The sequence below is a fragment of the Antechinus flavipes genome, chromosome 3, assembly GCF_016432865.1.
Source record: "Antechinus flavipes isolate AdamAnt ecotype Samford, QLD, Australia chromosome 3, AdamAnt_v2, whole genome shotgun sequence".
Classification (NCBI taxonomy): Eukaryota; Metazoa; Chordata; class Mammalia; order Dasyuromorphia; family Dasyuridae; genus Antechinus; species Antechinus flavipes.
In genome coordinates this window covers 524,678,204-524,698,991 of record NC_067400.1, presented here as the reverse complement: position 1 = coordinate 524,698,991, position 20,788 = coordinate 524,678,204, and the positions used below count along the sequence as shown (strand labels likewise).

The window sequence follows — 20,788 nt, the reverse complement described above, 5'->3', positions numbered from 1 at the left end:
TCATATTTACTATTCTCTATTCTAGAATCTTTTCCTATTCTCTGGATTCCATAGATGTCAGAGAATTCCCCCAGGAAAAAATATAATGTCAGTCCCCAACCCTTTGGTGTCCATCTCTGGTGCACATGCAGGGGAGCTTTCAAATGGGCTGCCTTCTTTTTTTGTAGGAATCAAACCCAAACAGGAAACACTTGTCATCTTGCTTAAAAATCCCTGCAAGGCAGGGTGGAGGAAATATTACATTTGTCCAACTGTGGTGTTCATTTTCTTCCTAAATCTCTCTTGGATAAGACCCCTGAATGTAGCATGTAAACACATCCTTATCAATGAATGATAACAAAGATTACTTATTTTGGAAAGTTTGGAAAACTGTAAATGCCTTTGAAAGTTTTGAACATCAAAAGAACAAGTAATGATAACATATGAATCAGATCTCTATTTGAATAGAAAGAACTTTCACATTTATTGCTTCATATATTTTTTGTTACAATGTATTCTATTGTTTTTGAGTGTGTCTTGGAATAAAGGGATGGAATAAACATGGCAATTCCTTCTTTTTCAAGTAGCATAACACAATTTTAAAGGCATTTTTCTCATTAGCTTTTTATATTTTCTTTTGCATCATTCTCATTTCTCTTCCCAGTTTTTCTTCTACCTCTTTTACTTAATTTTCATAATCCCTTTTGAACTCTTCCATTCCTTGAGACAAATTTCTATTTTTCTTGGAGGCTTTGCAGGAGCTTTGACTTTGTTATCTTCTTCTGAGTATGTGTTTTGATCTTTCTTGTCACCAGAATAACTTTTTATGGCCAGAATCTTTTTCTGCTGTTTGCTCATTTTCTCAGCCTATTATTTGGCTTTTAACTTTTTATTAAAGTAGGTCTATATTTCCAGGGTGGAGGGTGCGCTGTCCTAAGCTTCAGGGGGTTTTATAGCTGTTTTCAGAGATCCTTCCAGGGATGTGTAAGTTTTCATTCTTCCAAGCTAGAATGATCCAAGGAGAGGTGTGTTTACTTCTCTCCTAACCTATACTCTGGTCTGAGTGGCCACCAGAACCCCTCTCTGCCCTAGAACAGTGAGAAGGGTCCCTGATCCATTCTAGCTATAAGTTGTAGTGTGCTAATGCTCCCCCTCATCTTGGGACTGTGAATCAGAACTATGTTCTAGATGTGAGTATGGCCAAAACTACAGGATTCCTTTCTTGGTACTAGTAGAGACCTCCTTCCAACATCGGCTCAAATTCTATACTTCCACAAAGGAATTCTAGGAACATCTGCTTATAGCTAGTCAAAGAGTTTTAGAAAGATAATCTAGTCTACCACCCTTATTTTAAAGATGAGCAAACTAAGACATAGAGAGATTAAGAGTCTGACCCAAGCTCACATATACATTAAATGGCAAAGATGAAAATTAAAGCCTGGGGGACTCTACTTCCCTAGAACCTTCAGGCATAAACTGGATGGCCACTCTTTAGCATGCTGGAGATGGATTGCTATTCTATTATAAAATAGTCTACAGGACAACTGAGCTCTTGTCTACCTTGAAGACTCAGTGATTCTGATGGTCTATAGCTAGGCTAGATATAAATGGGTCAGATTAGCCTTGAGAAGAGAATATATTCAAAGAACTGAGGTTTCACATTTAATTATTAACCAGAATTACTGCTGTGCCTGTGTTTATTTGGCATGAACATATAGAGTGTGGGCAGGATTGACATCAGGTGGATATAAGGAACAACTCTTCTTTACAAGGAGAAATAGATAATTATAGATGAGTTCCAGTATATAGTGAATAGAGTACTGAACTTAGAATCAGAAAAACCTGAATTCAAATCCTTCCTTGGACATTTATTAATTGGGAAGCACTGAAAACTCTTTGGAACTCATTTTTCTCAATTATAAAAATAAGACGGTTTGACTATGTGATCTCTAAGTCTATTCTAGCTTTAGCCATTTATGTTCTAAGTTCTCTTCTAGTTAGAGGATTCTAAAATCCTATAGTAATTCTACAGTGATTGAGCTGCAAGGAACCTCAGAAGTCAACTAGTTTAAGCCTAAATTTTACAGATGAGGAAACTGAGGCTCAGAAAACCCTTCCAACTTAGTAGGAGGAAACAAGAATCCAGGTCTCTCAGCTCCCAATTAGTTCTCTTTTGGATACTCAATCCCTTAAGCTCTCTATTCAATCATTCTACAATCTAAAATGGGATAATAATAATAATAACAATAGCTAAAATTTATTATGGGCCAAAAACTGTATGTACTAAGCATTTTACATTAATAGCTGATTTGCTTCTCACAACAATCTTGGGAGGTAGGTACTATTATCATCCCCATTTTACATCTGAAAAAAACTGCGGCAAATTGGTTAATCAACTTGCCCAGAGTCACATGGCTAATAAATATTCAAAATTAGATTTGAATGCTGGTCTCTCAGATTCTAGGCCCAGGATGCTACCCATTGCACAAGCTAGATATTCCTTAGGTCCATTTGGCCTTTAACATTTTATCTTCTAAGGTCCCACTTTCTTCTATACTGTGTTGGAGGATCTGTGTGGCTATCTTGGGGAGGAAGAGGTAAGGGAGGAAGGGAGAAAATTTTGGAACACAAAGTCCTACAAAAATGAATGTTGAAAACTATCTTTATATGTCTTTAAAAAAATAAAATGCTGCTGAAATTTTTAAAGGCATGTTCAATTCCAATAGACTTGTGATGGAGAGAGCCATCTGCACCCAGAGAGAACAGGGAGGGTATGAATCACAACATAGTATTTTCATCTTTTTGTTGTTTGCTTGTATTTTGTTTTCTTTCTCATTTTTTCCTTTTTAATCTGATTTTTCTTGTGCATCATGATAATTGTGGAAATATGTATAGAAAAATTACACGTGTTTAGCATATATTGGATTACTTGCTGCCTAGAAGAGATTGTGGGGGGAAAGGAGAGAGAAAAATTTAGAACACAAGGTTTTGCAAGGTTTTAACCTATTTTTGCATATATTTTGAAAATAAAAAATTATTATTGTTTTTAAAAGGCATGCTAATATTCTATGTTCAGACCTTCTATATTTGAAAGCCCCTTCTTTTTTAACATCATTTTTAATGTCATTTGGGGTTTTTTACATAGCTGTCATTTTCCCCTGACTCCAAATTCATTCAAACCCCAATAGAATTCCCTATCTCTACCAAAAATAAACTTAAGCAAAACAAATCAGCATATTGTCCACATCCTTCCGGGCCTCATTCCAGTCATATAGTCAGTCTCTTGTCTACCCAGAGGAAGGAGCTGGGATTTTCCAATAAAGTTATCATTAGTCATAGCATGGACTACGGCTAAAGCATCAGCTCTGGAGTTAAGATGACCTACATTCAAATCCCATCTCAGACATTTTCTAGCTGTGTGACCAAGTCACTTAAACTCAGTTTGCCTCAGTTTCCTCACCTGTAAAATGATCTGAAGAAGGAAATGGCAAATCACTTTTCTTTGCCAAGAAAACCTCAAATGGGGCCACCAACAGTCAATCTAAAACAACTCAACAACAACCAGATTCTTTTTCTAGGATTGAACTTTGTATTATTGTGTTCATCTTGTAAATAATTCTGTTTCTGCTTATTTTTCTCTGTATTAGTTCTTCTCAAATTTATCTGAATATTCCACCTTCCTCATTTCTTATGGAACAATACTATTCCATTATAGTCACATACCAGTTTGTTCATTTATCCCCCAATTAATGGATACTCTTATTCTTCTCAGTCCTTTGCTACTACATAAAGGGCTACTATAAATATTTTTTGTATATACTGGACCATTTCCTCTTTCTTTGATGACCTTGGGGGTAGAATAAACCTGGAAGTGGTACAATTGGGTCAAAGGAGATATAAAGTTTAGTGATTATTCTGGTGCAATTCCAAACTATGTCTCAGAATGTCTGGAGCACCTCACAGCTCCTTTAGCAGTACATCAGCCTGTCTGTTTTCTCACAGCTCCTTCCACAATGACCATTTTCATCTTTGCTACTCTTGCAATAATGTTTGGTGTAAGGTAATACCTATTTAACACTGAAATTCTGTTTTCCCTATTCTAAAATGCTATGTTCTAAGGTATTTTAAGCTCTAATATTTCATTTTCTCTTTTTAATCTAAAATCCCTTCTACTCTGGATGTTACTTTTTTTAATCTAATAGCCCTTTCTTTAATACCTATGAGTTTGAGTTCCTTTGTACATAGTCTTTCTTGTTTAGAGCAAAATTTTATTTCATACCCCATACTACTATCACACATTCCATCCATGAGCAAAGAAAACAATCAAGTGACATTCAAAAATTTATGAAAGAAAATTGAAGTTCTACAGAGGGATTTTCTTTCCTTTTCCTACCCCCATTTCAGAAGAAAAACCAAAATCAAAGGCAGTCTCCCAAGTCTATCAGCTCCCCTAGCACATGCACTAGATTTTAACCATGTTCCCAATTAGAAGAATTAATTATTCATAAAGATCTGAAATTTTAATTCCTATCAGAACATATCTCGAAATGTTCTCCTCTTAAAGCAACTGCAGTTTGAAGAGCAGAAAATAACTTAGAACTAGGCAAAGAGTTTTGACATGACCTCAGTTATAAAGAGGGTATCTTGTTATTTGACACCAGGATAAAGATTTAGAATTTCGGCTTCTCCTAGCAAAAGAGACCTCAGAAGTCATCCAACCTTTCATTCTATCACTTCCCCACTCAAGTTGGAATTCTCTCTCCACTGAAATCTGATTCATTTTAAATAGCTCTCATATGGACACCTAAAAGATGATACAAAAATTTTTATTTATTCATTCATTCACCCAACATTTATTTAATCTACTACAAAATGTACAGGACTTTTCTGAGCCTTTGAGAGATGAATAAGACTTGACTGGAGGAGCAGCATGGTAGAGTTAGAGAGAGTCTTTGACTCGAAATCATCCCAAACTGTTCATTGGTTCATTCAAAAAACATTTGTTGGGTCCTTATTGTGAGCTTGCTAGGCATGGTGCTAAGTTCTAGGAATAAATATGCTAAACAGTCTCTGCCCACTCCAATTTTAATTAGGGGAAAAACATGAACACAGAGACACAAATACAAATGTATGCAAGGTAAATACCAAGTGATTTGTAAGGGGTAAGTGTTAGCAAGCAATGAGTTTAAGATAGTCTTCATATTAGAGGAAGTGTATTTTCCAGACTTAAAGGCAATGAGAGATTCTAGAAGGTGAGGAAGGAATATATTCGAATCACAAGGGGGTAGTCAGTCTGTGCAAAAACACAAGGAATAAGCAAGCAACCCAGTTTGGTTAGAACAATGGGTGTGTGAATAAGAGAAATAGATCATTAGCGTGGGCTAGAGTAGGCTGGGGCCAGATGGTGACGAGCTTTGAGTGATAAGAATAATTTATATTTTATCCCAGAGGCAACTGGGAATCACTAGAATTTCTTGAACAAGAGAATGACATAGCCAGGCTTTGTTAGAATATCAGTTTTAAAGATATCAGTTTGATAGCTTTATGGAGGATGGATCAATTAGGAAACTCTTCTACCAGTCCAGGCCAATGGGCTTGAACCATAGCAGTAACCTTAACTCACCCTGCCCCCAGTAGCTAATCAGTTGCCAAGTATCATCTATTCTTTCTCCAGAACATCTCTAGTATACATCCCCTTTCTTCCACTTATATAATCACTACCCTAGTTCAGTGTATCATCACTTTTCTCATCTTGATTATGATAATAAACTTCTAATTGCTTTCTAGTTTCCATCTCAGTCTCTTCTCTAATTGAATAGAATATAAGCTCTTTTTTTCAATCCACTACAATAAACATTTATTAAGTGCCTACAGTGTACTAGGTACTGTGCTAAGTGCTTGGGGATGCAGCACATAAAAGGAAGCAGGGAAGCTGAGTGGGAAGGGGGGAAGCGGATACCTGGCATGGGAGCATCTCGTTCTTTGAAGTTTAAACTAGGTAGGAAAGCAAATATAAAATGGAATGACAGGGAAATGGCAAACCACTGATGTGTCTTTGCCCAGGAAACTCCTAATGGTATCATGAAGATTTGCATATAGTGAACTCTAACAACCCATCTTGACTGTAAGCTCCCAGAAGCCAGGCTAGAATCATTTTTTGCACTTTTATGAAGCCAAACCACAGGAGTAAACTATACAGAGTAACTTCACATCCCTTAAAACTAAATTGCTTTTACCATAACTGCATTAGTAAGCTTCTAATAAAAATAAGTCTGCATGAACAGAGATAATATTTTTATATGATCCCAAAAGGTGAAACATGGAGCAAGGGATCCAGGTTTCCATTCTATATACAGTCAAAAAAGCTTCCAACTCATCAGAACTGACCCAAAATGCTCTAGTAGGTATTGAGGTTTCCTCCCCCAGAGATAGCCAGACAAAGGCCATCTAGTCACCCGTCATGGAAGTTAGAGAGGGCACTTTCCTCAGATGGAAGGTCAGATTAGATGATCTTTAAGGTTCTTCCAAGATTCAGTGATTGAAGGAATTATAAAACCTATACATGATTTACAGCATACTCAATTTATGAAAATCAGTTATACAGAATGAACAATGATAGAATTATTTCCTTTATAAAAAGCTTCTATGCCCTAAATAAGATTATCTACCAATGCTTTTAAAATGAGATCTGAATGAGAAAAAAAAAGATTTACATACACTTTTTGAGGAAAACATCTACTTCCTGAATCAAGGCACTTCTGTAACAGTAATGGTAGTGATAATTATTAATGTAACAATAAATATTAGATCTGTTGGGTGACTACTTTACCCAATAGTAAAGTTGGGTAAATAGTAAGTTTGGAGAGCATCTGGATATCTAGTAAAAGAAACACATGGATGCTGAGCACCATGAGGTTTGATCCATAGCAGAAGCAGTGGACTAGAAGAATAAAGAAACTTGGATTCTCTGCCAAGACTTTCTGTGTGAACTGGGAGTACTACCCTCCTTCTCTGGGCTCTTGAGTTCTTTTGAAAATGAGGGGAATGAACTATATAGGGCTACTTTGGAAGCTTAGACATCCTGCAATTCATTGTGAGCTTTCCTCTGATTTGTGCTTCCCTTTTCCTTTCTTTCCTCCAGAATCTGTGGATAATTGTCCAAGCAACTGCTATGGGAATGGAGATTGTGTTTCTGGAACTTGCCATTGTTTCCTTGGTTTCTTGGGTCCAGATTGTGGTAGAGGTAAGGACTGGATTTATTTTATTTTGATTGTCTGTTCCCATCTTCCCCCAAGCACAGACCAGCTCTAATTTTGTGTGTGTGGGTGGAGGGAGGGGCGGGGCAGAAGGTAATAAAGGCATCTACGTGCCGCCTTGATTTTGGGCACAAAATGACCTGTGTCTATAAATTCTGTAGTGGACTGAAATCCATTGGTTTCGTGTTTCAAAATTGCTCCAAAGGCCTACTATATTTGGATCAAATGAGTTACTACTTATAAAAATACTTATCATAGACTCTTACACCCCAAAAGAGTTAACTAGCTTTAAGAGGAGAAATAGGATTGGAAAACATAATGGAGTTAGGAGAGTTACCATGTGGTATAGGGGAAGGAGAAAAAATACCATGGGGCAGTGGACATGGTGGATTGACCCAAAGGAAGGCAGCCAGCATGGGATAACCCAGAAGTAGATTTTATAGGGAAAATTTAACCTTAAGGACATGACTGGGATTTCTGACATGGGATGGTAAGGTGAGACTGCTTAAGATCTCTACAGAGGGTGAGTCTCAGGGATTTGACATAGCTTGAATTGAATTGAAGATCTTCCCACGGGATGGGACCACTGAGCTAAACTGATCTCTATCAGAGCCTTTTCCCTGCCTGCCTCCAGGATCAATTTCTCTGCTAATAACACCTAACATAGAAGACCTCATCAGAGTTAATGATAGATTGATAGAATTAGTGATAGAATTAATGATAGATTGATAGATGATATCTAAAGTTAATGATAGAGTTAACAATGGAATTAATGATAAATTGATAGTTAATGATAATTAACAATAGAGTTAGCAACAGAGTTAATGATAGACTGATAGAATTAACAATAGACAAAATTAAAGATAGATTGATAGAGTAAATGATAAATTGATAAGAGTTCACAATAGAGCTAATGATAAACTATAGGTTCATGGACAGCCAAAGCTAATGATAGATTGATAGTTAGCAATAGATAGATAGATATACATATACAAACTTGAGTAAGAGCCTTAGGACAGTACACATCAAAGAACAAAACAGAGTATAAATGAGACCCACTGCCAGGATCTAATCAATAGGACTTGCCAACAGTTTGTTCAGTTTTTGTTTAAGGTGGTCCTCTTAGGGAGAAGAGGAGTGAAGCTGCCTTGGATTTACTGTTAACTAAGGGACCCCCCTTGAAGAGCTGCCTCATTATTACACGAGGCAAACAGTCTACTGATCATGTGCCAAGTGATGGGCTCTTGTCAGGAAGTATAAGAATTCTTTTCTTCTGGTGTGGGCTTTCCAGCTCACAGTAGATTATTCTCTGCCCTTATAGGACAAGAGCTTATGAGTGTATCTGTTCCCTATTTTCACAGCCAGCAAGGTCCATTATTCATTAAATATATGACAACTTGAACTCACCTGATTGAAAAAATGACAGCTGGGGCTGGGACAGAGATGGTTGTTTTGGGGTTGTTGTTTTTTCATATTCCCCTCCTCTTCCCAGCCCTGCCAATCCCCAATGTGTATCTTCTGCAGAAGTGAATGTTTTCTAAGATATTGCAAATAATAAATACATGATCAGAACAAGTCTTGTTCATTCTTAGGGTGTGTTTTTGTAAGGCATGAACACTTTTCTTAACAATGTTCTTTTGAGGTAGATAGTACAAATATGATGAGGAAACTGAAGTTCAAATTCAAGTGATTTGTCCAAAATTACACATCTCCTCAAGTTAAAGCAAGTTTATTGCCTCAAGTTGCCTCAGTATTGGTGGCTTCCCTGAAATAATATCACCCATTTCATGGACCCTGAGGTAGCAAAGTGCATAAAGTACTAAATTTAAAATCAATAAAACCCGAATTCAAATTCTGCCTCAGATATTTACCAGCTGTGTGACTGTGGGCAAGACTCTGGGCAACTGTCTTCCTCAGTTTTTTCATCTATAAATTGTGGATAATGATAATAATAAGAGAATTAATAAGAAGAAATAATAATAGCTCTTTGTTCATAGGGTCACTGTAAGGATAAAATGATATTTTTGTGATAGGCTTTGCAAACCTTCATTTATGTAGTTATATTTTCGTTCATGTCCAACTCTTTGTGACCTCTTCTGGGGTTTTCTTGGCAAAGTTATTGGAAGCTTTTGCCATTTCCTTCTCCATCTCATTTTACAGATGAGGAAACTGAGTTAGAGTTAAGTGACTTGCTCAGAATTACACAGCTAGTAAATGTCAGATGCTGGAGTTGAACCCTCTTTGTGACCTTTTCGGGGGGGTTCTTGGCAAAGATAGTGGAGTTGTTAGCCATTTCCTTCCCCAGATCATTTCACAGATAAGGAAACTGAGTCAAACAGGGTTAAGTGACTTGCTCAGGATTACACAGCTAGTAAGTGTCAGTGGCTGGAGTTGAACCTTGGGCCTCCTGACTCTAGCTTTGTACTCTCTGTCCACTGTGCCACTTAGATAACTCTTATTAGCAATAATAAATGCTAACTCTCTTCCCATAGCTTCTCCTTCTTGTTGTTTGTCCTTCATTCTCCAAGAGCACCATGACTTCAGGGAGGAGATACCATGACGTGCAAATGAATGGGATTTCAGTGAAGGAGGACTGGGTAGCCCCTCCAGAGCCATCTGGGTCAGCGAGCAGATATAGAATATGGATATACATGCATGTACTTAAACATAATCACTGGAGATGGCCCTGGATATAGTGGGAGACCTTTAAGATCTTTAACAGTCTCAGTTTGAAGCCATGTTAATCAGTCATTAAAACTAGATAAGAAATGAAACAGAGAATGACCTCCTTTACCTAGTCCAAAAAAATTAATCAGAGAGGGGAAGATCCTCGGGATTTTTGGCTAAAACAAAAACAATTCCTATTTGCATTCACACTTAAAGTTAACCACTTTCCTCACAGCAGTCCTGGAAATTTGGTAGACAAGGCTAAGCAGGAGATAAAAATGCCAGCAAAAAGAAAGGCAGCTCTGGCCTCAAGAAGTTTACCTTCTGATGAGGGAAGACAGATTACAAGAGAACTGAAAAGACATATTTGCCCTTATGGGGCCTGGTCTCCAAGTCCACAATGTCAGAAGCCCAGCCAGGAAAGGGATGAAGATTGATGATGTTAGTCTCTCTCTCCCAGATGTAGGCCCCAGGGCAAAGTCACCAGCGGGAGAAGGGGGTCAGTCAGCACAGTGGAGGGACATTCCTCAAGGAAAAGGACTTTAAACTTACCTAACTAAAGATATTTGGAAGGTGCTTTGTTTGGAGACTCCAAAGCAAGCAGGATCTTGTTGTCCAGGGGCATACAACTTGTAACTAGCAGAGATGGAATCTAACGCAGATCTTGTGACTCAAAGTAGAATATAAAGGAGCAAATCTTGGAAATGTCAAGTCTTAGATAACATAATAATGAAACAAAACTTAATTTAAGAACTGGGATATTAGGAACCTTGTAATAAAGAATGTTAGAATGTAGATTGTAAAATTTTAAAACAATAGAGCTGAAAGAGACTTTACAGACCATCCAGTCCAACCCTTTTGTTTTATTTTTTTAATTTGTTTGGTTTTTTGTTTTTGTTTTTGCTTTTACAAACATAGCTATAAATGTCTGAAGGTGAATTTGAACTCGGGTCCTCTCAACTCAGGACCAGTGCGCTATCCTCTGGGATACCATGTGTAGTGAGAAGGAAACTAAAGGCACAAGAGTTGAAATGGGATGGGCATTGCACTGGGAGTCAGGTAGTCTGAGTTCTAATGAGTTCCACTAAATATTCATTTAGACCACAGGAGTCCTCAAACTTTTTAAATAGGGGGCCAGTTCACTGTCCCTCAGATTGTTGGAGGGTCAGACTATAGTAAAAACAAAAACTTTGTTTTGTGGGTCTTTAAATAAAGAAACTTCATAGCCCTGGGTGAGGGGGATAATCATCATCAGCTGCTGCATCTGGCCATGGCTGTAGTTTGAGGACCCCTGATTTAGTGACTCTGAGCAGCACTGAGTGACTCAGATTCATCATCCATAAAGCAAGGGGCCATGGACAAGGTGAGCCCCCGAGTCCCTTCTAGAACTCAAACTCTGGTTATTCCTGTGGTTTATATTCTGAAACAGGCTTTCAGATGCCCAGGCAGGCCAGCCCGAGGAAGCAATGTGATTAGCAGCTGTGAGTGCTTGAACAAGGAAGATTGGGGAGGCTTGGGGGAGAGGAAGAAGGATGTGTCGGAAGTGGAGAAGAGTCATTCCTTATGACAAGAATTACTGTCTCATCCCATATGTACTTAATGTTAAGAGTCCTGTATAAAATGGCCTTATTGTATCAAGGCAAGAAGAGTGGGCACTTTGAGCACAATGCAATATCATTTATTTTTATATAGTGTCTTCTGCCCAGATGATCACAAAATCCTTTGGAGTAAGAGGGAGAATGGAAAAATAATGTGCTAAAGAGCTGAGTTGGGTACAGCTCCTCTTACAAGAGGAAATGATGGATGATGTTTGCATGGAAGAGTGAAGGGAAGGGAAAAGGGAAGGAGCCAGTGGAGTGAGCACTGCTTAAGGCTTGGTGTGATGGAGAAATGCTAATAATGATACAAACGTCTCATATTAGTATAGGGCTTTCAAATTTACAGAGCATTTTCCACACTGTAAGTCTCAGAAATAAGTAGTGGTAAGTATTGTTGTAAAAGTATCTTCTGCTGAGAGATTTGGTCTTTTCCTAGATTTGCTCTCAGCCCATCCAGACCAACCCTTTGAATTTACAAATATACTCAGATTATACACCTCCTAGTTAGAATTTGAACCCAGTTCTCTTAATTCCAGAGCCAATATTCTTCCACTATACTTAGGGGAAGATATAATAATAATGATCACAACAACAATAACAGCATCGTGTAGCATTTTAAGGGTTGAAAAAAAAGCCCTATAAATATTTCATTTGGTCCTCACAACAACCCTGGAACATAGTATTTTCCCCATTTTGTAGAGAAGGAAATAGGCTGAGGAAAGTGACTTGCCTTGCAAGACAAGGATTAGACTCAGGTCTGTTAGTTCCACACTAGGGATCTCTGCATCACTCCAGGTTGCCAGTGATTTGGGGCTGTCCTGAGGATATTATGATTCTTTCTTCCCAGCTGCCTCCACTTGGAGAGGGCAGAGTCACTAAAATGACTTTCCCATCCATAGCCATGTACCTAGAAAGGTGAGTCGGACCCTTGAATGCAGGTCTCCTGGTTAGAGTCCTATAAAAGGAACTGGGGTCCTAATGGGAGACAAGAGGTTCCTGAGAATGTCAGGACTCCAGTCCTACTAGGAATAATCCAAACCTAAGTTCAAATACAGCCTCAGAATAGTAAGGTAATCCTGAGAAAGTCATTTATCCTCTGCCTCACTTTTTTCATCTCTAAAAATGGGGATAATAACCCATTAATATCTAATATGGGAGGTAATATCTATCTCCCAGAGTTGTTGTGAGGATCAAATGAGATAATTTTAAAGTGTTTGGCACAGTGCCTGGCACAGAGTAGGCACTTGTTCTTTTCATCCCATTTTCCCTCCTTTTTCTATGATTTTAAAGAGCAGAAATTTCCCAGTATAAACTATGTTCCATTGAAAGAGTAAGTTACAAGATGGGAAATCTTACTAACCTGGGTGCTCCATTGGGGCAAGGAGCAAGGAAATGAACAATAATTACTTTGAAACAGGTTCACCTGAAGATGGTCATTCCTCTTTCACAGAGTCTAGCCCTGTAGCTTCTACTGTCATCCCCAACATATCCTGTGATTTGGGACTAGCCAAATTCACTCTCATTTCTTGGCTAGAGAATCTCTTTTTTTCTCTTTTCTCACAGGAAGGGATTGAGTAGCAACAAGAGCATTTTTGTCGATGCTGTTAAGATGCCCTGAGCTTCTCAGAGACTGCTACCAGCCATATAAGCACTTACTAGCTCCAAAGGAAGTGTGGCTCAATGGCTGGAGAACTCTCCCTGGAGTCAGGAAGGGCTGAATTCAGATCCCTCCTGTAAGATATACTGGCTGTGAAACATTGGGCAAATCACTTAACTTCTCAGGCTACTCTTTAAGACTAAAAGTGATAGAATAAGGAACCAATCTGCTAGTGCCCTAACTCACTCCCCTCATCCACCACTGCATTTAATAATTTTATATGCATTCTCTTGATATTTTTGTTGTAGGAATATACATTCATGTACTTAAACATAATACATTTATATGTGTATCTATGTATGTAGTCGTGCATGTGTATACATGGACATGCATGCACCAACACATGTACAGTCCATTTATGTATCTAAACACATATGTGTACATAATATATATGCATGTGTGCATTGCAACACCTTGCATATATGCTTCTATAAAAGTTGTACATATATGAACACCAATACAATAAATGTGTGTAGATCTAGATACTTACATAACCACAAACAAATATATTGTGCCGTGCAAACATGTGCACATGTATGGTACATGCATTGTGCATGTGTGCAAAAGTGTGTACAGTGTAGACGTATGTATACACATACATATTCCTACAAACACTTGCTGCCCCCCTTATCAGAATGTATATTCTTTGAGGACTTTTCTGCTTGAATCCTAAGTGTTTGGCATATAGTAGGAGCTTAATAAATATTTGTTGAGTGATTGCTTAATATTACGCTCTCTCTAGTATTAGAGTTATTTGGAAACATGCTGAGAATTTTTACATATCCCTCCTTCCTTGTCCCCTCTCCATTCTGTCCTCATCAGATTATTAATTCCTTTAGGGTAGGAACGATGTCATTTGTTCTTTGTTATATGTCTTACATGTCATATAAGCTTGATAAATATCTGGTGAATTACTAGTGGATTGAAGTATACAGGAAGGTGGCTGAGCATTGGAGTGAGAAGTAACTATTTCCTAAAGGGAGGAGATGTAGCTACAAGAATGAGAGAGAGAGAGAGAGAGAGAGAGAGAGAGAGAGAGAGAGAGAGAGAGAGAGAGAGAGAGAGAGAGAGAAGAAAGGAGCCATGAATAAGTGCCTGAATAAGTATTTTGAAGTAGAAAAAGGGATCAGACAATAAAGGACCAAGGTAGTATTCCCTGGGGTTCACAGACTCTTTGCCAAGGAAGGAGGCTCAGGGGAAAAAGCAGAACAAATTGTGAGGCAGACGGTGAGTATAAATAACAACTTACCTTCCTTCCAGAGCACTCTCTGCTGTTGACATGTCTGAATCACAAAAGCCATGCAAGGTAGGGACTGTGTATTATGGCACTTGACAGAGGAGGAAGCAGAGAGGGAAATGACCGGACCATGGTCATGCATCAAGGCACTGGCAGAGCTGGGGCGCAGTGTTCCGGACTCCAGTGCTCTCTCCGAGGTGCTGACTCTTCCTTGCTGGAACATGGCCTTAAGTAAGATGCAGATGATCATGGTGCAAAAAGGAGATGCCAAAAGAGAATCACCAGGAGAATTCATAGTGAGGGGAGGAGTCAGTATGCTTGAATAAAGATAGACTAATACTAGGATGAAATAAGGGAAGGAAAAAGATATTTATGCATAAGAAAAGGAAGAAATGACCAACCAGGCAATCTCCTAAGTAACCTGCATTTGTAAACTCCAACTTAGGAGAGACAAAGGATAATGTTTTAGTCATATATTTAGTTTCTTCCTAGTACATTAAAGATTGTCATACATGAAAACAATTCGACCAGAAGGCAAAACATTGGAGTATTGGAAGGAAGTTGCCCAGAAGTCAATTTCTGCCTCATGTAAAGATTCCTACCAGTGAGAGCTGTCCAAAAGCAGATTGCACTACCCTGGAAGTGTCTGGTCAGCCACTGATGGCTGGGATATCACCCATGGGGGAGGGTGTAGAGGGGCTGTTATTCAAATATGGCTTGGCTGAGGTGCCCTCTGAGAGCCCTTTCCATCCCCACTCTTTGATACCCAGGAAAACAAGTCCTGAATTTAGTATATGTTTCTCCACAGCCTCCTGTCCTGTGCTTTGCAGTGGAAATGGACAGTACATGAAAGGGAGATGTTTGTGCCACAGCGGCTGGAAAGGAGCTGAATGCGATGTACCCACCAACCAGTGCATTGATGTGGCCTGCAGCAACCGTGGCACGTGCATCATGGGGACCTGCATTTGCAATCCAGGCTACAAGGGAGAGAGCTGTGAAGAAGGTAATGGTCTTTGTCTCCTCATCGCTCTTGGAGCCTGTTCTCCTGTATCACCCAGCTGATTCTGGGTGGCTGTGTGTATTGTCATCAATAACAGAATAACTTCATGATAGATCTCTGAGTTAGGTTTTACAGATGAAAACACTGAGACTCAGAGAAACAAAAGTGACGTGTCTTCAGTTATATAACTTGCAAGAGGCAAATCTAGAGCTTCCAAATTCATGTCTTCTGGGGTTTTTTTCCCAGTATACTCCATCTCCTTAATACTAATCACCTCAGCCACTGAGCAGGTAACCAGAAAGAAGAGAAGGATGTACTGGGTTTTATGTAGCCTTAGTAACAAATAGTCATTTAATATTCTTTCATTTCATAAAATATCTTCCCTTTCAAGGATTCTCAAACTCTGCTTCTCTTTGCAATTTTCCAGAGCCTCAGTTTCAGTATTTGTAATATGAGTGGCTTGAAAGAACTCAGTGACTTTTTAAAAAGTATGTACCAAGGCCTCTTCTCTGTTTCTCTGGTTTTAATAATTCATATTTTGTGATCTCTTCTCTGAACATTCTGTTTTCTGTGTACTAGTTTTCCATCCTAATGTCTTACCTAGCTTGAACAGCCACTGATTTAAGGGCCCTTCCAGTTCTAACCACTTGTGTTCCTACAGTCTGTGTTCCAAAGTCTTTCCAACTTCAATATTCTATTATCTAAGTTTCTTACTGGTACTTGACAGTCTGTGTTCTAAGGGCACATAGAACAGCTATATATTAAACAGGAATTCCCTCTGAGGTCATATGAAGGTGACTAGAGGGCATGATGAGTGAATAGAATGTTGTACTTGGAGTCAGGAAGAACTGATTTCAGATCCAATATCAGTTATATACGAGATAGACAGATGTCACTAAATGTGGCCTTGGGAAGTTACTTAACTTCAGCCAGCCTCAGTTTCCTCATGTGTAAAATGAATATTTTAATAGTATCTATCTCACAAGGTTATTATGAGAATCAAATAAAATAAGTATGTAAAGCTCTTTGCAAAACTTAAAGCTTTATATAAACATTAGCCAAGGTTCTTTCCAGCCCTAAAGTTTATATTCTAAGTAGTAGGATAAGTTTTAACAATTAGTCTTATGATAAGGAGAGAGGAAAATCAAATTAGTAGTCTTAAAAATGAAAAGGGAGAACTTTCCACCAATGAAGAGGAAATTAAAGAAATAATGAGTTACTTTGCCCAACTTTATGCCAATAAATTTGATAACCTAAGTGAAATGGATGAGTACCTCCAAAAATATAGGCTTCCCAGATTAACAGAGGAGGAAGTAGATTGCTTAAATAGTCCCATTTCAGAAAAAGAAATAGACCAAACAATTAGTCTTATAAGGAGGGTTCTAAATTGAGATTCAGGAGATATCCTGATCAAGAAAAGAATTATTGTGCCCATTTTATACATGAAGAATGTGAATAAACAGTGGATAATCCTTGACCCTTTATAACTCTCCTCAATCTGGATTATGTTCTTTCATCAATATCAGTAAGTTAGATTTGAAACAAGGAGAGCAGAATGGAAACAGATCTGGAATTGACAAATGGTTGTATTCATTGAAGGGACTATTAGATTCTCCATACTCTAGGTTTAGAGTTTTGGTCTCTACTCCTGAGTACTCTTATGGTTATGGGAACCATAAAAAAAAATATGTTCAAATCTTCCCATATTATCCCTGAAAACGGGGAGCATTCATTATCTACTTAAATACCTGCTTGAGCTGATAGCATAATATGTTGATAAAAAGATGGCATTTGTAATCAAGGAGATTTGGATCTAAAAACTGCCTTAAGCACCTACTACCATTATCACATCAATGTTTCTGAGTCTCTGTTCTTCATTTTATAAACAAAGGTCTTAGCTCAAGATCTGCATTGATGGAGCTCAATGATTCACTAAATTGACTATTCATGATTGAACTAATATCTGTTTTTCCTTTGTTGTTGTTCAGTCATATCAGTCATGCCCAGCTTTGTGACCCCATTTATTGTTTTCTTGGCAAAGATACTAGAGTAGTTTGTCATTTCTTTCTCCAACTCATTTTACAGATGAGGAAACCAAAGCAAATAGGGTTAATTTAACTTACCCAAGGTGATACGGCTAATAAGAGTTTGAGGTTGTATTTGAACTCAAGAAGATGAGCCTTCCCAATTCCAAATCCTAATTCCAATTCCCAATTCCTTCTCCTTCTTTCCACAAGGGTCAAATGGAGCAAATTTAATCCTCCTGCTTCATGACAATTCTTTAGATATTTGAAGACAGTGATTATAACTGTCCCTGATTCTTCTCCATTCTAAATTGATAGGATAAGTGAATAATAATGGTCTAAATGTTTGTGTAATATAGTGGCTAATCTGCTGGGTTTAGAGTCAGAAAAGCAAATCTCCCATCTGACACATGAATGTGTGGCAGCTCTGATACTACAGACAAGTCACTTAACATCCATCTCCAAGCTTTAGTTTTTTCATCTGTAAATTAGGGATAATAATGCCTCTAGTACCATCCTCACCAAGTTTTTTGTGTTGAGGTTTAAATAAAATCGTGGATATCAAACACTTTAAGCAACTGAAAACATGACATAGTTTTCAAAAACTATGCACTTATTTGAGAAACAGCACTTGAGGTCAGCCTCAAACTAGGAAGACTGGACTTCAGACCCAGCCACGTATTAACTGTGTGACTGGACAAATTGTTTCATCTCTCAGTGTCAAACTGCTCCTCTACAATTGTAACTTCCAGAGAAGGTGCCCGCTTGCATGGTGATCAGGCGTTTCCTCAGCCAGGACTTCACTTATACCAGTCCCTGTTGTTAAACCTATTGAAATTTATAAAAGGCTAATTCACATGGTTTCAGTTTTTTGCATTGCAGAAGAGTAATATTTTCACTGAGCTGTTTCTCAAAGTTTGAGAAGGATGAATGAGTCATTATCTGAAAAATATGCCCAGTTCCCTGGAGTGGGGCTGAAACACAAATTCCAAGTTTTGCTGGGCCAGTGTTTCTTTTGGGTGCATTAACTTCAGTTGGAATCCCAGGTGAGCATATGATGAAAGTACACAGACCCCTTTTAATCATGGACCCTTTACTTTTTTGCCCAAGACACATGTGAAGGGAGTCTCTAGGTTGATAGTTTTCATCTGCTTCCTCTTATCACCATGTCCTCTTCAGGTGGAAACAGTGAGAAGGAAAGAGGCCCAAAGAAAACAAGATTCCCATTGTGGCCTATGTGTCATTTTTACCCCCAGCATGTACTTACCTCTTACAGGCAGGACAAAATTCATATTGGCACAAATAAACTAGAACTATACAGTGTGGAAAATCCATAGGATATTTATGGGAGTGGGAAAGAAATTTAATAAAAGTCTTTGATTTACATTATTTCTTTGAAAAGAAATGTTTTTCTGTCTTGATTTCTCTTCTGAGAAGGGCCATCTGGTATTGATTCTTTCTATTAGTTCTCCATTTCTTTGGTGCAGCTTGGTTGAGTTTTCTTGTTTATAATGGGTTTTCATGTACGGCTCCCTCTTTCCCCATCCCCCCTTCCCCTTGAATGAGTTCAACAATGTTTATAAAACATCAGCTAACAAGCTTTTGCAGTTTTCACTTCTCTGTTCTGAACTTTATTGTCCCGTGTTTTATAAGGCTTTAATGATACCAGCAGGACTTGGAGGGGTTTGTGGAAGAAGAGTGAGGAATGGGAGACGTCCTCGGTGGTGAAATTGGAGTATTGGATAGGACTTAAAAACTTATGTGACCAGTGGGACGTGGAGCATGTTGGGGAGAGGGTAGTATTTGCAGCCCTGTGCTTCTTAGTGCATGTTTTATCCTAAAGGTCCACAGTGCTGCCCAAAGTGCCAGCTTCAAAGGAGTCACTTTTGAGAGTAGAAATGTGGCTATTAGCATAGCTTGTGTGTGTATATGAAAGGGAATGAGGGAGAAAGGGAGAGAACGAGAGAGAGAGAGAAGGAGGTAGGGAGAGAGAGGGAGGGGAGGAGGCAGATAGAAAAGAAGGAGGAGGAGGATAAGGAAGGAAGGAAGGAAGCAAGGAAGGAAGGAAGGAAGGAAGGAAGGATAAAAAAAGAAAGAAGACAGAACACTTGGAACATACTCAGTGCATAATGAATGCTTATTGAATTGAATTAGAAGGCATCTTAAAGATTATCATATTCAACTCTTTATCTTCTGGATGATCCAAAAAAAGATTCAGTCATTTAACCAAGGTCATACAAAGTATAAGGCCAGTTGTTTCAAACTCCATTTACTCAAAGTCCAATGTTCTTTTGGGTACCTGTTTCTGCTTCTCAAGGAACTTTGATTTCCTGGTCTAACCATCCTATTTTACAGCAAGGAAACTGAGCCCCAGAGATATTCAAGGACCTTCCAAGAAGAACATGAGTTAATAGAAAGGCTAAAATTCTGACCAAACTTCTGTCTCCAAATCTAATTTCTTTCCACTCTCATCACACCCAGAATCTTCATTTTGTAGATTAGGGTACTGAAACTCAGGAGCACAACTTGTCCAGGGTCTCTCAGACAATAATTGGCAGAGGTCATGGGTATCACAGATTTTTTGACTCCCAGAGTAGTGTCTCTTTGCAATAACCCTTCAAAGCAGGATATCTTGAGTTTAAAAGCTTTCATGTTTTATCTTCTCCTGGGATTCTTGTCTCCTGTGCTGAATCCCAAGAGACTCTAGACAAGCTTTTGCATGTGAGTTTTTTGAAGAGGCTCATTTCAGCATGAAAAAAAAAGATTCTGATGATTATAATAAACAGGGTATTCTAACACACACATATTCCTGTCCCTCTGCCCATAGGCTAACTCTTGACACTGCAGCAGGGGTATATCCTGAGCTTCCTTCTCTCAAGTTTGAAGTCCTTTTTAAAACTTAACCTTCTCCCCAGTATCCTCGTCCCACAGTCTACTCCATTGCCAAGTCGACCTTCAGAAGAGATGATTAATTGCCTCAAGGTAGTTTCTTGTCAGTAACTTGGTGATCTTTGTTCCCTGCTCGAACCATCTGCTGAGATCATAGGAGGCTGTTTGCCTATTTCCCAGCTCTTTCTGTGCTTATTAAGGCTGAGGAAGACCAGGGGCCGGGGCTCCCAGGGCCTCATGTTCAAATTGGTATTCTCATTCCCAGATCACTAAGAGTGGAGATTTATATACTGATCCAGCCCAGCATCCCAGGATCCTCAAAGGTTGCTCCAACTCAGAGCAGAGGACCAGGAATTCACAGAAAGACACATATCTCACATGTCTCAAGATAGTAATTGCTAAGTTCTTTGCTGTCAAGTTGGATGACTAACTGGATCTAGGGGATTAACAGAATAACTTAATGTGGCCAACATTTTTCTTT

At 38.6% G+C, this 20,788-nt stretch overlaps 1 protein-coding gene across 1 annotated transcript in view; it reads left to right on the top strand.

Moving 5' to 3' along the window:
* TENM4 (teneurin transmembrane protein 4) overlaps window positions 1–20,788 on the top strand; it is a 1,176,249-nt gene that overhangs the window by 938,569 nt on the left and 216,892 nt on the right. The window contains exons 13-14 of the mRNA XM_051987214.1: window positions 7,121–7,222; window positions 15,203–15,397. Coding sequence (XP_051843174.1) covers window positions 7,121–7,222; window positions 15,203–15,397 — 297 coding nt within the window. The remainder of the gene's footprint in view (window positions 1–7,120; window positions 7,223–15,202; window positions 15,398–20,788) is intronic.